The sequence below is a fragment of the Cercospora kikuchii genome (assembly GCF_019650295.1).
Source record: "Cercospora kikuchii DNA, contig_00007, whole genome shotgun sequence".
NCBI lineage: Eukaryota > Fungi > Ascomycota > Dothideomycetes > Mycosphaerellales > Mycosphaerellaceae > Cercospora > Cercospora kikuchii.
The window spans coordinates 2,863,049-2,878,842 of record NW_025408588.1 but is presented as its reverse complement, the minus strand read 5'-3'; the positions used below and the strand labels follow the sequence as shown (position 1 = coordinate 2,878,842).

Here is a 15,794-nt window from a genome sequence, read left to right as displayed (position 1 = left end):
CTCAAGAAGAAAGTTCGCCTCATCATCTACTGCGTCTCTGTGTAACAATTGAAATAGTGCTTCGTTCAATGATGAAGTACGCCTGCCTTGATTGTAATTTTCGTGGTGTCCTGGAACGTAGAATGTTGTACTGCTGGGTCGCTACTGTTCTGCTTGCGAGTAACTTCCATCTTATATCGCAATACCCTTCCAGCTGAGCGCAAAGCCAACACATCGTAGGATCAGTCCTGAAACGAGCTGCATCATGAATGCTATTCCTAGGCCTAGAGCATGAGATCCCCGAGTCGTATGGCTAAGCTTGCCATCCAATCGTGGGGGTGGTGGCAGATCACTGCCACGGTGTTGTTCCTGCGCAGCAGAGGCACAGGTCTCATCAAGCGCGCAATGAAGATTCCAACGCCCGGTTACTCGCTTGAAGACGCCATTAGCGGGCAGGTCAGACTAAAACGCAAGATATTGCATGGCGACTACGGGCTGCTTGACAGATGTGCACTAAACATAGCATCTGCAGCGGCACAGTAGAGTGCAGCACAAAGCTAGGCACAGCGAGGTTGTACATTGAATGTCGTAGATCCGCAGCTGTAACCCTTCAACTTCGTGCCACAGGCGCTGTGCACTGCCATGCATCATGGTAGTGTCTTTGGCGTTCACCATTGAAGACAAACGTTAAAGGGTCTTGGGACTGTTTTCCACAGCATCGCTGAGGCTCAAACAGAATGATACAGTCCTGCGACGTGGCCGCTACGATCAGTATGCTGTCCGATTTGTTAGCGAAGGAGTTATCCAGATTCGTTCCGCCGTCAGTAAGCTGCATGTTCAAAGCATCGCAAGCGCGCGGCATAGATGCGGACCCAGATCGTCCAAGAATATGGGGTTATGTTAAGGAGTTCCTGGCTCCAGAGAAAGGCAAAGTGCTATTTTCGCTCCGTGTGCATAGGAAGGTTTGCTGTGCCACTTGAGTACTGAACCTCGGGGCGACCCGACGTGAGCGCAAGGTATGACGGCGTTTGAAGCGCCTGAGATCGCTCGAAAAAGACATTCGGCGTGTGCGCATGAGTGCAGCAGGCGGCAAAGCGATGTTAGATACTGTCCACGATGTCGAAGGCGATGAGCAGAGGATGAGGTCTCGAAGAAGGAGCACGCCAAGGCTCCGGGCCGATGGCGGGCGGCAAGTGCAGCAGTACATGTCCATAGACAGTCTTGCTCTCTCACTTCCTTCAATTGAACGACCCCAGCGCTTTGCGTGTAGATTCTGATTTCATCAAGCCACTGTAGTCACACGACTAAATCGACACTATGCCGCTCAATGAACCAGACTGGATCGCTTCTGATCCGAGCAACCACTTCATCTTCAACAGACTTGTCACTTTTCTGGACGAAACCGCTGCGAGCCCTGAAAGGATAGAAGAGCTGGTTGTCGATGCATCGATAGAGCTTAGCTCAGCTGGCACCCAACAGCCCACGGTGGACCAGTACAGGACAGAATCCCGATATCTATTCGCAATTCTACTCGTCGTTGTTCAACAACTAGACCCCGATGCTGTGCAGCAAGATCATTTGATTAGACTCGTACTGAAGTTGCGGGACTCGCCAGTGCCAACTTCTGTCACTCAAACGATCGATCAGCATGACCTTGACAGTGAGGACATGAATCGGAATCTCGACAACTTCATCCATGTTTGGGGGGCTTTTGAGTTCGATGCACCTCTACATCCACGCCTTCACGACCGGCCAAAAAACATCGACTTTGAGACCGACCGGCCGCCGTGGCGACAACAGCGCGGTCAATATCTTTCGGCCACGAGCTGGGCCAATTTGAATGCCTTCATGGCCAAATTACACACGGCAGCCCCAGATGTAGAGCAACTGGACCTCTGGGGCCTATTCGCCATGATCGAAGCTCTGGAGCAGCCTTTGTCGCCAGCCGAACTTGAGGATGCGGCTCCCCCCGCAGCCTATTGGATCATTTATGCCGGGGAAGAGCTCAAGCAGAATGACTTCCCATATGCATACTATGATAATGGCCCCGGTACGAACAGGTTACCGTGGAGTAAAGGCGTCTTGTGGGATGGCCAACATGCTTTCAACCCGGCGAGGTGGGAGTTCTGGTTGCAGCGATTCAAGGCTATCGCAGAGAGGCCTGAGAATTCTGAGGAGGTGCGAGATGTAGCTCGACGTGCTTTTGATTTCGGATCTTCATTAGAGTGAACAGTTTTATTGCTTCTCAGACCGGAAGCCCGTGTGATCTGTACGTGAGATCAGCATAGTTGACATTCTGCAAGTTTTTCGAGAACCTCCACACCGCATTTGCTACTTCCATCAACACACGACTGTCACTTGAACTTCTCGAGGTTCGCAGCTCCGACTTAGAATTCGCATCCGCGACTTTCACAGCCTCTCCCTCATGTACATGCCGATGTCCTTCAGACACTCATCGGTCCGCTCTGTACCGCCGACAGGGAAGAATGAGAAGCCATGTGGCGCGCCAGGATAAATCTTCAAAATGCTCTCAGCGCCGCTCATCGCCCACTTCGTAGACATCATGACGCTGTCGTCCAGTAATAGGTCTGACGTCCCGCAAGTGAAGAGAGCAGATGGGAGCTGTACGCCCAGTCAGTATGTGTCGGAACAAGAGCGAGCAAAAACACCAACCTTATACTCGTTCAGCTTGGCATAAAGGGGACTGATCCAAGGATCTCTTCGATCTTCTTTGGACTTGCCAGGTAGGTACGCCTCGAAGTATCTGACAAAACACAAGTCAGCATAATCGATCTCCAAACACAACAAAAGAAAAAGGGAGACCTATGAACTTCAGCATAATATCATAGTCCAGCACTAGAGGCAAATCAAAATGCCGAATCTGCGGCATACTCTCCGTCAAATCGTAACACCCAAAATTCAACACCAGTCCCTTGAATCCCTTCCACTCCTTCCTGGTCTCCAGCAACTTCATCGCCGTCAAAACACTCAGATGAGCGCCTGCACTATCTCCACCCACAAACTTCAGTTCTGCACCAAATTTCTCTTCCGCATGATCAACCAGATACTCTCCAATATCGAAACAATCCTCATTCCCCGCCGGGTAAGGATGTTCCGGCGCGAGTCGATACCCAACAGACACAACCACCAGATCCGCCTCATCGGAATACCGCTTCAGCATGAGATCCTGAAATTGCTCGCTTTGCAATACCCATCCCCCACCATGAATATGATAGAACACGCCATTGGGCTTCTTCCCATCAGCAGGTTTGAATACGCGACAAGGAATATTCCGGCCAGAGTCGCGAGAAGGCAATTCGATGTTCTCGCCTTCGGATAGGACAGTAGGTTTGGGCATTGGAGTCTCTCCATTCCAGCGCATTTGACGATATTTTTCGGCTCCGACTTCGTACCATTTGGGGCCTGCGTTTCCGATTTTCATGAGGTTGGCATTGTAGTCCTGGGTTTGTTGACTGACAGCCGAGGGGTGGAATTTGGATTGATCGAGCTTGAGGTCGGATTCGAGAGGCATGTCGGGCGAATCAGGTGTTTCCAGTGGATGTTGAGAAGATCTGATCTAATTCAATGTAAGAATGGAAGTTACTCCTATAGCATATCAGTAAAATCGAAAGAACTCGAAATGGAGGTCATTGATGAGGTGAAGTCAAGGTGGGGATGCTTGGTCCGAGGTTCGGAGTAGAGCCGACTGCTATTCTGTGAGCTCTTCTACCCCAATTACCCCAATGCTACTGGGTAAGTGGTCTCATAATGATTATCTCGCTGGTGGCCCTATATTTGCAAGATTGTTTAGTCGTCGTCGCTGTCGCTTCCATAGCCCACCAGCGGCCCGGCAGGCTTATCCGGCGCTTTGCTTGCGCCATCGCCACCTGCTCTGAGCCCCTGCAGCGCTGCAAGTGTGCTTCCTCCAAGTAAACCCCCGTTCGAGACTTGCTGCGCGTTACCGCCAGTGATCTGTAACGGCGCATCGTCCTCGTCGTCATCCTCTGCAGGAGCTGCCTCGATCTGCTTTTGCTGTTCTCCGGATTCGATGCGCGCCTTTTCGCTGGCACACCAGACATGATCTGGAGCATCGTAGCCTTGCAATCCAAATGTGCCTTCAATCTTTCTCCTCTTCCTCTCCTCTTCTCCATCTGCACCTTCATACTTTCGCCCTTCAAGTTCTGCAACGTGGCTGGCAGGCAGTGCTCGTCGGATTGCCTCTGCTGCCTGCTCCTCAATTCTCGCCGCCTCTCTCTTCTGTGCTACGGGGTTCGGATCCACGGTCGCCCACCTCACATTCAGCGTCTCGTTATGATCCAGACTCTGGTGCGCCATGGCCTCTTTCGCGAATTCCGAGTTTGCAAGATGCACATATGTCACAAAGGCAACGCCTCTCGAAGGCAACACTCTTATCCTCTCCACCTGTCCCCACTCTTGAAAATGCCGTGCCACGATCTCCTCGATATCGTCAGAGACATGTATCCGCCCCACGTACAGCGTCCTGTTGATTCGCATGAAAGAACCCACACCTCCCATGTCATCTCGATAGTCGCTGAATTTGTCTCGTCCAAAGCAGTCCACGTTGCTGGGGAAGATGTCGCCCAGCCCACCACCTGGCCCATCCTTGCCTATCCTGCTGTTGGGAAGCCTGTGCAGGTATTCGCAATCCTGACCCTTTGGACACAACCCGCGCGCGAAGAAGAGGCAGAAGTAGGAGCCCGGCACTTTGTCCGCTCGTGTGTAACCAGAATCCAGTGCGACATTGCATCGTCCTTTTGCCTGTTGTTTTGAGGAAAGCGCATCTTCGCGATCGCCGCCTGACCATTTGTTGTACCAGATGTTGAAAATCGTTCCAGTCTGAGGAGGTGGCTCGGTTTTGAATGTCGAGGGATCTTGCTGGGGTCGCGCTGGCCGACGCTTGCGCTTGATGATCTTCGTCCTCTTCACTTTCTGCGTGACAGTGCCATCGCTGTTGGTCGTTGTGAGAGCAGTCGATGTCTCGGCGGCGGGCGCGGTGGTATCCTCGAATAGAGGCGCGGTGGACGCTTCGGCGACGTCGGTCATTGTGGTGGTCGGTGTGGTTATGCAGAGATGATGGGTTCGCGAAAGATGAGACGCGATCGAGAGACAACTTTTAGCACATGCGAGTCAAGCGGCAGGACCTGGTCTTGGCATTCAGTGACTTCACTTTCGCGACCAACGCACTTTCTGGCTCGCAAGCATCATCGCCGAAGGGGAAGGAACAATTCCCGCGAGTGAGCCTGTAGACGTAGAAGTCCGCGTCAGCGTAAGTGCCGTCTCTCTTCGCGCTTTCCGCTTCTCGTCTTCACGCGCACAGCTTCCACCATGGACGACCACGAGCCTGAGATCGAGCAGGACGACGAGCTACAGAAATTTCTGGGAACGACATCCTTCGGGAAGCAATCGCGAGAGGCGAATGTGCAGAAGCAGGTGGATCTGAGCAAGCGACCGGTCAATGGTGGCGCACAAGAGCAGCGCATCGGCGCAGCGAAAGACTCCGACGACGAGAAAGATGACGATTCGGACAATGACGACGAGGACGATAGCGACGATGAGGATGACGAGTATCCAGTGTCGCATGAGATGGTCCTCAAGACACACGAGCGCGCGGTGACAGCGGCGACTATAGATCCATCTGGAGGACGTCTAATCACTGGATCCATGGACTGCACGCTCAAGTTCCACGACTTCGCGTCCATGACACCCACCACAATCCGCGCATTTAAATCAGTCGATCCAAATGCCTCGAAGAACTCGGCCAACGTCGAGAACCACCCTGTTAGCCAGGTTGTATTCAACCCACTCTCAGCAGGCCACGTCTTGGTCGCGACAGCACTTCCACAAGCGAAGATCTTGAGTAGAGATGGAGACACGATATGCGAATTCGTGAAAGGCGACATGTACTTGCGAGACATGCACAATACCAAGGGACATATCAGTGAGGTCACGACAGGATGCTGGCATCCTACAGATCGCAATTTGTGTGTCACGGCGGGAACGGACAGCACGCTTCGTATTTGGGACATCAACAACCCACGACAGCAGAAGGAGGTCATCGTGCACAAGTCGCGGGCTGCAGGCTCAGCAGGGCGCACGAGAATGACAGCTGTGGCATGGGGTTCGCCGATGCAGGGAGGGAACAATTTGCTGGTCAGTGCTGCGCTGGATGGATCACTGGTGATGTGGAGTGGCGAGGGACCACATACTCGACCAGCAGCAGAAATCAGAGACGCACATACACCCGACACATGGACCAGTGGGCTTGACATCGACTCGGCTGGCCGCATGGTTGTCACGCGAGGCGGCGATGATACAATCAAGTTGTGGGATACGCGCAAATTCAAGCAGCCTGTCACGACCATATCTCACACCTCGACATCATCTCAATACGCCACGACGAACATTCGCTTCTCTCCGACATCAACCAGTATTCTGACCGGATCACAAGAAGGCAACCTCCACATCCTCAACCCTGGCACTCTCAAACCGGAACTCGTCACTCCAGTCACGCCAGGATCTCCTCTCATCACGGTCCTCTGGCATCCCAAACTCAACCAGATCGTGACCGGGTCTGCGAATGCGGAGACTCACATCCTCTACAACCCCAACACCTCCACCGCAGGCGCCAAAACGGTCATGTCTCGTGCGCCCAAGCGTCGCCACATTGACGATGACCCGAATTTCACCACGGACCTTTCATCCGGCATTTCTGGCGATGCCATCATCACACCCGGCGGTGCTGCTCTTCCCAGTGCCGCTTCTTTCGCTGCTCGTCATCCTAATGTGGGCCTCACAGCTTCAGGCCGCTCTCGCGATCCCCGACGTCCTCACATTCCCCAACAGACGCCTTTTGCCAAAGGCAATCCTGACGAAGAGTACATCAAGAGTCAAATCCCGCTCAGCAGTCTGCGAGATGAGGATCCTCGGGAGGCGTTGCTGAAGTATGCGGACAAGGCGAAGAATGATACCATGTTCACAAATGCGTGGAAGACGACGCAACCGCAAACGATATATCGAGAACTTAGCGATGATGAGGAAGAAGAAGGGCCGGAGAAGAAGAAAGTGAAGCAATAGGCGCGACCATCGGACAAATCTGAAAGACATAGAATGGAACCGGTGAATTTAATCACCAACTGAGTTCTTTTACAGGTTGCGGCTTCAATTTGTGTACAGTGAACACCCAACAACGGACGTGCAATCTACAGCCTGCATTCCTTTGCTATTGCACAGCGCCTGGACAACAATACCGTCGCCGCAGCTCTCCCACGCTCCATCGCCTCAATGTCCTTCTGTACATGATCTCGCTCCGCTTTCATTCGGCGAGCTGCTGCCAAAGCGTCCTATCGAAGCTCGATCCACCCTGTTCCCCGTAACATCCGTCGTCCATCTCCAAGTAACTCTCGATTTCCCTTCACTACCCCTCCTTCCTCCCTAGATGTCCCCATTTATGTCTGCTATCACCATGCTCACTCCAGCAAGTCTCAGTGTGGCTAACAAAAGTTTCCACGCCTTCAAAAACTTCGCCGCAGTACTTGCACCAATGTGGCTGAGTGTCATATTGATCTAGGTCAATTTGTCCTTGGATCTTGTGAGCCGTGAGAGCTTCTCTTGATTCGAAGAACGCTCCGCATTTTTCTTTGCGGCAGATGTGTTGTGGTTTTGGCTCGGGCATGATTTCTTGATTTTGAGTGTTTTGGGTAGGGTGGGGAGTGCTTGATTTGGGGTGTTTTCGGTAGGGGCAGGAGTTGTGCTGGTGAGGGACTTACTCGTTGCGTCGGTTTGGGGTCGAAGATGAACCTGAGAAGAGGCCGGGGAGTTGTGAGTGAGGAAAGTGACGGATCGAGCTGTAGCAAGTTAAGAGACGGCACAGAAGGTTGTCGAAGTGAGGGACAGCGGACGAGTGAAGGTGCTTGTATGGAAGCCCCAAGGACAAGTGATGAAGTGTGATGCTGTGTCGTCGGGATCAGACCAGGCACTCCGCCGAGTGAGAACACGGTCCCTTTTGACTCTGAGTATCATGTGCTCCGGCATGGGATGTTTGTGCCATGGGTGTGGTGGAAACTGGAAACTTCGAGTTTCGCGTCCTGGAACGCCTTGTCCTGCTGTTGATTATTGTAACGTTGTAGGGCATGTTTGACGCAGAGGGCTGAGCCCAACGCAGACTGAGACATCGGAACAAACATGTCTGCTGATGACCAGAACTCTCTGCTGAGCCTCCAGGTGATTGTCCGGTGCCAGATGGGAAGCCAGCATTTGGCTCTCTAGTGCGAAGCTGCCGGGCTGGGTGCCATCATTGTCAGTGAAGCGCCATCTCGAACTGGAAGGGGATGTTCTTCAGCTCTTCATTCGCCTGCCATCATGTAGATGGACTTGGCTTTGATAGCTATCTTTGCCTCCGGACGTGATGTCCTCGGCGGTGTATATGAATCAACCTCTAGTCTCCGAAGCTTTTTTCATCCTTTCCACATGATGGTCATGATCTCATTCCTAGCGCTTATCATCTATTTCTCGTAGATCCAGTCGTGCTGGGCCTGCTTCCAGCTCTGGATCTCCTCTGGCTTGAACCAAAGAGCAATCTCCTTCTGGGCGGACTCGACGGCATCGGAGCCGTGGCAGACGTTTCGGCCGACGTCCTGGGCAGAACTGATCAGCAGGTGCTTTAATGAACAGGTGGAAAGAACGTACAATAGCGTAGTCACCACGGATGGTGCCTGGGCTGGAAGCAGCTGGGTTGGTGGCACCGAGGAGGACACGGCCGGTCTTGACGACATCACGTCCCTCCCAGATCATGGCGCAGATTGGGCCGGAACCCATGTCTGACAATTGTCAGTCTCTCTGTGTTGCCTCTCTTTCATCGGAATTGCATACAGGTGACCAAGCCCTTGAAGAAAGGCTTGGAGCTCAAGTCCTCGTAGTGCTTCTCGAGGTGCTCCTGGGATGGTGAGACGAGCTTGATGGCAGCGAGCTTGAAGCCACGCTTCTCAAAGCGGGAGATGATGTCTCCGATGAGTCCACGCTGGACACCATCTGGCTTGATGGCGATGAAGCTGGCGGGAGTGTCAGATGCTGCACGCAGCCATTGGGTGGGGTCTGGACATACGTTTGCTCGTTGGCAGACATGGTGGCGGCTTCCTCTTGTTTGTGTTTGAGGACGGTTGTGAGGCGGGAACGGTCTTTGGGATTGAGGTGTTTGAAGATGGGCGGTTGTTGATCTCCAGACATTCAAGCTTCGAAATCTTTCCGCACACCGCCAGCGAAGTGGGCTGGAGGGGCAGCGCTATGCAGGGGAAACGCAGTGGGAGTGTCAGAAGTCGTGGAGATGTTGAAACGAGGTCGAGGGTGTGAGAGGAGTCGGGAGAGATGCAGTGGCGAGAATGGGCGCAAGGAAGATACAGAGTGAGTGGAAGAGACGTGAGTGTCGTCCACGCCTTCCCACCGGCGGCACAGAGAGGATGCTGCTGCCGTTGTGATGTGTTGGCGTGTCACGACTTCTTGTTGGAGGCATTGCACCTTCTCGAGCATCGGCATGGAAAAACCCCAAGCGCCGAGATGCTGGTGTTGTGAAGCGAACAGCTGGAGCACCGCACAGTCCTCCTGAACATTGTCTATTCCACCTATTCTGTCGCGTGTCCTACAAGTCTTGTTCCAGGCGAGCAACGGCAGGGAAACGGTATGAAGGGTTTCAATGCCTCGTGGCACTCCTGCTTGGTGTTGCTCCTAGCCGCCTTCACTTTCATCACGCCGGCCGGTATGCTGCATACACCAATGCTGTAGCGTCAATCGTCACAGCTAACGTCCAACCCTCAGTGAGCGTCAAACATGAAAACTTCAAGACCTGTGACCAGTCGGGCTTCTGCAAACGCAATCGATTGTACGCCGACACCGCCCTCGCTGCTTCCAAGTGGGAAGCTCCCTACTCTCTAGACCGATCGAGCATCAAGTTCAACGATGGCCTGCTCACCGGCACTGTATACAAGAAGCTGGCGCACAGCGACGAGTCTGTTCGTCTACCTATCAAAATTGCATTCTACGAATCTGGAGTCGCTCGCGTGACCATCGACGAGGAGAAAAGGCAGAAGGGCCAAATTGAGCTTCGTCACGACAGCAAGATCCGCAAGGAGAGATACAACGAGGCGGAGTCATGGGTCATTGTTGGAGGCACCACCCCCAGCAAGGGTGCTGCACTTTCGAACGATGCAGTAAAGGGTACGACAAAGGTGGTCTACGGTCCAGCCAGCAAGTTCGAGGCCATCATCCAACACTCGCCCTTTGCCATCGAGTGGAAGCGCGATGGCGAGACTCAGGTCAACTTCAATGAACGTGGACTGTTGAATGTGGAGCACTGGCGCAAGAAGGTGGACAAGCCAGAGCCAGAAAAGAAGGAAGGCGAGGAGGCTGCAGAGAAGAAGGACGACCACGCGGAAGATGAGAGCACCTGGTGGGACGAAGCCTTTGGTGGAAACACAGACACCAAACCACGCGGCCCAGAATCTGTCGCTTTGGACATCTCCTTCCCAGGCTACGACCACGTCTACGGCTTGGCCGAGCACGCAAGCCCCCTCAGCCTCAGAGAGACTCGTGGCGGCGACGGCAAATACAAGGAGCCGTACAGGCTGTACAACAGCGACGTCTTCGAGTATGAGATGGACAGCCCCATGACACTGTATGGCTCGATCCCACTTCTCCAAGCCCACAAAAAGGACTCCACTGTCGGCGTCTTCTGGCTGAACGCTGCCGAGACGTGGGTGGACATCACCAAACGCTCCAGCTTAGCCAACAAGGTCGGACTAGGCTCCGGTGCCAGCACTGACAGTCACTTTATCAGCGAGTCTGGCTTGCTCGATGTGTTCGTCTTCCTTGGGCCAACACCTCAAGATGTCGTAGGCGCCTACACCGAGCTCACTGGCACACAGCAACTTCCACAACACTTCTCCATCGCCTACCACCAATGTCGCTGGAACTATGTCACGGATGAGGATGTCAAAGATGTCGACAAGAAGTTCGACAAGAACAACATTCCATACGATGTCATCTGGCTTGACATTGAGTACACTGAGGGCAAGAAGTACTTCACCTGGGACCCGCTGACCTTCAAGGATCCTCTGAGCATGCAGAAGCAGCTCGACGAACATGAGCGCAAACTCGTTGCGATCATCGACCCGCACATCAAGAACGAGGCCAACTACCCAATCGTGGATGAGCTGAAATCGAAAGACCTGGCGGTCCACAACAAAGATGGCAACATCTACGAAGGTTGGTGCTGGCCAGGAAGCAGTCACTGGGTCGATTGTTTCAGTCCAGCTGCACGAAAATGGTGGGCGGGCCTCTTCCAATACAGCAAGTTCACCGGCTCGGCGAAGAACTTGTGGCTCTGGAACGATATGAATGAGCCTTCCGTCTTCAACGGACCAGAGACGACTATGCCAAAAGACAACGTCCATCACGGCAATTGGGAACATCGCGATGTGCACAACTTGAACGGTCTGACTCTCATCAACGCCACCTATGAAGGTCTGCTTGCCCGTGACAAGGAAGAGGCCAAGCACAACGTTCGACCATTCGTCCTTACCCGCTCATTCTTCTCCGGCAGCCAGCGACTTGGCGCAATGTGGACTGGTGACAACCAGGCCAACTGGGAACACCTCGAGGCCTCCATTCCTATGGTCCTGAGCATGGGTATCAGCGGCTTCCCATTCGCGGGTGCCGATGTTGGAGGTTTTTTCGGCAACCCAGAGAAGGACCTGCTCACCCGCTGGTACCAAGCTGGTATCTGGTATCCATTCTTCCGAGGCCACGCACACATTGATACCCGTCGCCGCGAGCCATACCTTGTAGGACAGCCATACCAGGAGATCATCACACAAGTTCTTCGCCTCCGCTATAGCTTGCTGCCCGCTTGGTACACAGCCTTCCACGAATCACACGTCTCTGGAGCGCCCATCGTCCGCCCCAACTACTACGTCTTTCCAGGTGATGAGAAGGGTTTCACCATTGATGATCAGCTCTACCTCGGTAGCACTGGTCTGCTTGCCAAGCCTGTTACCAAGGCTGAGCAGCCCGGGACGACCGTCTACCTCGCGGACAAGGAGAAATACTACGACTACTTCGATTTCTGGACCTATGAAGGACCTGGTGAGGTCGCAGTCTCGTCACCTCTCGAGACCATTCCTCTTCTGATGCAAGGTGGCCACATCATCCCTCGTCGTGACCGCCCTCGACGAAGCTCAGGTCTGATGAAGTATGATCCTTTGACGCTTGTCGTGGTCATTGGCAATTTTGGTGACGCGCAAGGAACACTGTACCTTGACGACGGAGAGTCGTTCGACTACCAAGATGGCGCTTACATCCATCGCAAGTTCCACTTCGATGGCAAGTCGCAAAGTCTGACATCCGAAGACCTGAACCATGGTGCAAGCAGCAAGAGTGCTAAAGCATACCTCAAGACTATGGAGAAGGTTCGTGTCGAGAAGATCATCGTCGTAGGTGCGCCAGAATCTTGGAAAGGCAAGACCCAAGTGGAGGTCACTGAGTCGCATGCTGGCAAGTCGGAGCCTGCACGCCATGCGACGTTGGAGTTCCACGCGAAAGAAGACGGCAAGGCTCCTTGGGCCGTCTTGAAGAACCCTCAGGTCAAGATACAGAGTGAGTGGAAGATTACGTTTGGGAAAGCGACGACAGGAAAGACGGACCTGTAGGTAAAAAGTATGCTCCCGTATTGATAGAAATGCAACTGAAGATATGAAGACTTCAACAGTGAGCCTTTATAACAGGGGCTGCCTCTCCACTTCTTCATCTGCGCTCGTGGCTTTCTTCTGTTTCTGTTTCTTCCATGCAACATATCCTACAAGCGCTTGTCCAAACGCAATGATCAAAAAGTCTACCGTGAACCAACCCGTCATCCGATACCACTCCCTCAGACCGACGAAGATTCTCACGAATATTGTGTTGTTCTCCCGCCACTCAGGGTGACTCTCCCAGAGCCAAGATCCTGGATAGAATCTCCAGAGAAGCGATAGGCCCACGAGGCTGAAAGCGGGGGCTTGTAGAAGCAGGCCTTGCGGGCAGAGAGCTCTGAGTTCGTCAGGACGAGGCTGGTGACGCATTTTGAAAATTTGTCTGATGGGACCGAGGATGGCGGCGATTAGGACTATGGGGTGTGCGTAGACGAGGGGTAGCATAAAGACTAGTTGGCCCCACTGATCTGCAGTGAATACGATGCCGATGGCTGGGAGCATCGTGGTCAGGAGGATGAATTGTCGAATGACGACGGCGAGGAATTTGACCTTGGGCCGTTTTGGTGGGAGTGTGAGGGTTTGGTAGAAGCTGAAAGAAAATTGGATCAGTTTCTCCCATGTTTGCAAAGAGGCTTGGAGTACTTCAATTGGTTCAACTTACTGCGTAGCGAATCCGAACACAGGCACTGCGAATTGAAGAAGATCGTATAGATCTCGCAGGTCGATGGAACGGCCTAGGAAGAACTGTTCGTAATCTTCGACGCTGAAAGGTCCCATGCTTGCTATGATCATGGCGAGCATGTAGTTCGTGATGTAGATGTTTGCGAGGAGATATGTCAGGGAGACGCCATCGCAGTTTTTGCGCTCTTGGGTTGTTCGATATTGTGGTATGAATGATGCTATAGTAAGGATGAGGAGAGCGCTGTGGGGATATGGACTTAGTTCGCATTTGGCGGCGGTCGAAGAATTAGAATGTACTCACAGCCTGACGACGGCGTCCGGAACGGCCAGGAGTCCCATATTGGAGAGCAGTGAGCAGAATACAATTCGTATGCTGGGGAAGTAGCTGCTACTCATGCCTTCAACGCAGTCACGTGCCTTAGCCGCCGCGGGTGGCACAGCCTTGTCTCATACTGCTGAACTGATATTAGCGCCGAGCAGACCGCATGCTGCATGCTCTTGTGTGAGATACTGTGGCCACTCATTTTGGTAGCTCTGCATGATCATGGTCGAAGCTGTAGAATCGTGTGCGCAGCTTGCGAGCGAAGTGTTTCACTGTTCACTCGCCTTTCCAGCTCTTCAAAAAGTCAATCATAGCAATGTTTCGTTCTCGTTGTGCCTCATATCGCGGCGCCTCATCGTCGGCAACATCTGCTGGCATATTCGCCCACTCTCTCGATCGCCTGGCTTCTCTTTCATGGGCTATCTGTAACCCAGCTTTCACATCCCCACCGTAGCCAAGACAGGTCTTAGCATAATCGACGTTTCCTCTCCTGACGGCATGGCGCAGCGCAAGCGTAGGGTCAGCACCTGCCTCCAATAATGGTGCAAGTGCAGGCAAGAAGCCTTCGAAAAGCGCGTCACCCATGGCTTTGGAGGTTGGCAAATGACCCGTGGCTCCACACCGATCTGGATCAGCACCTCTTTTGAGCAGTTCCTCAACGACGGCCAGGTTCTTGTAATAGACGGCACTACACAGGGGTGTGCCGGAATCAGGCGAATCGTGGAAGAAGTTCCGTAGATCATCGGTGTCGGCATGGATGTCCATTTCATATACATCCAAGAGATGCGGGAGCATTGCGACAGCGCGTTCAGGGACCTTGCACTTTGAAGTGTAGTGTAAAGCCAGGCTTTTGGATGGCTCTGCGCCTCTCGATACCAGATGATCAAATAGCTCTATGTCTGCATTCGCCGCCACAACATTGAGGACTTTGACCGAGTTGTCGTAGCCACCCGGGTAGAGTGCCAGGCCGTCCGCGGTCCTTCCTGTCTCGATTTTCTTGATGTCGACCCCGCGGTCAAGTAGCAGATCAAGGACTTGTCGGTCGCCAGCGAAGTCTCTGTCAGGATTCAGCGGTGTTCATCGGCTGCCGATAATATTCCACGCACTGCAGAATGGTGTGTCCGGTCTTTGCGACATCATAGCCGAATTCGAGCAACAATATAAGCAAATCGCGCGATTGCACGTCTCTTAAGTCAATCTCGTTCGCATCCGCTCCGTAGTCAAGCAGACATCTCAGGATGTCGAGGTTGTCGAGCGAATGATCCAGCAGCGCAGAAGCTTCGCTCTTCTCGATATGTGCCATATTGAGGAGCCGCTGCACTTGCGCAAGCTCATCATTGCTGCAGGCTCGTCGCAGCTCCTGAAAATGCGCTTCATACTCAGGACGCTGTGGCATCGTGCCTTCCTGGAGACTGAGAAATCATTGTGCCGTACTATTATAGAGGTACTACAGGCTCACACGTCTCTGCCGTAGTTTATTCAGGCACATGAGCGGCGCAGGTGTACACGGTCTTCGCTCTCTGTTTTGGTAGCCGCCCACGCATTGATGATCTTCGAACAGGCAATTTTCCGTTCCAAGAGGGATGCTTCTGCTCCATGAAAGTGGCTTGTCGGACGGACAGCAGAAGCAGCACGATCTTACTGTCTAAGGCTTATCCCCATGAGTATACGCTAGACTTCAGCGGTGGAAGGTGTTGTCTGCGAAGCCCATTCTGCTTGTTGGCAGCAAGAGCTGAGCTGTTCCAGCTTGGCGACAAGCAGCGTCGGCTTCTCAGCTGATCTTTCCAAACGCTGGTGACTTGGCCATTGGCAGAGGAATGCCCTTGCAGGTATCGATGGGTAGTATCTGCCCTCGTGAAGAGCATGTACTGTGTACACCTGTCTCGCATCCAGATGCAGTCGCGTGCTTTGGGCAGATGGAGCCGACGTCATGCTTGGCGTCCGCCAGTCTCTGAACGTCGCCCTGTGCTCGCTCCTTTTTCTGTTCTTCAAGATCTCGACCCTTATCGAACAAAGCTTCATCCATACGCAAAGCCCCGTTCAAGCCCTTGCGATGT

At 53.2% G+C, this 15,794-nt stretch overlaps 8 protein-coding genes across 8 annotated transcripts; 3 read left to right on the top strand and 5 right to left on the bottom strand.

The window, feature by feature from the left end:
- Positions 1-1,296: 1,296 nt before the first annotated feature.
- On the top strand, positions 1,297-2,208 carry CKM354_001123000 (uncharacterized protein; the record flags this gene model as incomplete). The annotated part of the gene is made up of 1 exon (XM_044806709.1): positions 1,297-2,208. One exon carries the CDS (start codon positions 1,297-1,299, stop codon positions 2,206-2,208), a length of 912 nt encoding a protein of 303 aa, XP_044662644.1.
- A 180-nt stretch (positions 2,209-2,388) lies between these two features.
- Positions 2,389-3,511, bottom strand: CKM354_001122900 (uncharacterized protein; the record flags this gene model as incomplete). Its single annotated transcript, XM_044806708.1, has 3 exons — positions 2,389-2,601; positions 2,653-2,743; positions 2,811-3,511. The coding sequence occupies 3 exons, from the start codon at positions 3,509-3,511 to the stop codon at positions 2,389-2,391; spliced, it is 1,005 nt and encodes a 334-aa protein (XP_044662643.1).
- A 275-nt stretch (positions 3,512-3,786) lies between these two features.
- CKM354_001122800 (uncharacterized protein) lies at positions 3,787-5,043 on the bottom strand (the record flags this gene model as incomplete). The annotated part of the gene is made up of 1 exon (XM_044806707.1): positions 3,787-5,043. One exon carries the CDS (start codon positions 5,041-5,043, stop codon positions 3,787-3,789), a length of 1,257 nt encoding a protein of 418 aa, XP_044662642.1.
- Positions 5,044-5,325: 282 nt separating this feature from the next.
- Positions 5,326-7,074, top strand: CKM354_001122700 (uncharacterized protein; the record flags this gene model as incomplete). Its single annotated transcript, XM_044806706.1, has 1 exon — positions 5,326-7,074. The coding sequence occupies one exon, from the start codon at positions 5,326-5,328 to the stop codon at positions 7,072-7,074; it is 1,749 nt and encodes a 582-aa protein (XP_044662641.1).
- Positions 7,075-8,501: 1,427 nt separating this feature from the next.
- Positions 8,502-9,222, bottom strand: CKM354_001122600 (nucleoside diphosphate kinase; the record flags this gene model as incomplete). Its single annotated transcript, XM_044806705.1, has 4 exons — positions 8,502-8,633; positions 8,686-8,816; positions 8,869-9,047; positions 9,101-9,222. The coding sequence occupies 4 exons, from the start codon at positions 9,220-9,222 to the stop codon at positions 8,502-8,504; spliced, it is 564 nt and encodes a 187-aa protein (XP_044662640.1).
- A 450-nt stretch (positions 9,223-9,672) lies between these two features.
- On the top strand, positions 9,673-12,695 carry CKM354_001122500 (glucan 1,3-alpha-glucosidase ROT2; the record flags this gene model as incomplete). Its single annotated transcript, XM_044806704.1, has 2 exons — positions 9,673-9,748; positions 9,808-12,695. 2 exons carry the CDS (start codon positions 9,673-9,675, stop codon positions 12,693-12,695), a joined length of 2,964 nt encoding a protein of 987 aa, XP_044662639.1.
- Positions 12,696-12,761: 66 nt separating this feature from the next.
- Positions 12,762-13,754, bottom strand: CKM354_001122400 (uncharacterized protein; the record flags this gene model as incomplete). The annotated part of the gene is made up of 3 exons (XM_044806703.1): positions 12,762-13,323; positions 13,396-13,656; positions 13,717-13,754. 3 exons carry the CDS (start codon positions 13,752-13,754, stop codon positions 12,762-12,764), a joined length of 861 nt encoding a protein of 286 aa, XP_044662638.1.
- Positions 13,755-13,935: 181 nt separating this feature from the next.
- CKM354_001122300 (uncharacterized protein) lies at positions 13,936-15,040 on the bottom strand (the record flags this gene model as incomplete). The annotated part of the gene is made up of 3 exons (XM_044806702.1): positions 13,936-13,969; positions 14,018-14,794; positions 14,844-15,040. The coding sequence occupies 3 exons, from the start codon at positions 15,038-15,040 to the stop codon at positions 13,936-13,938; spliced, it is 1,008 nt and encodes a 335-aa protein (XP_044662637.1).
- Positions 15,041-15,794: the final 754 nt, after the last annotated feature.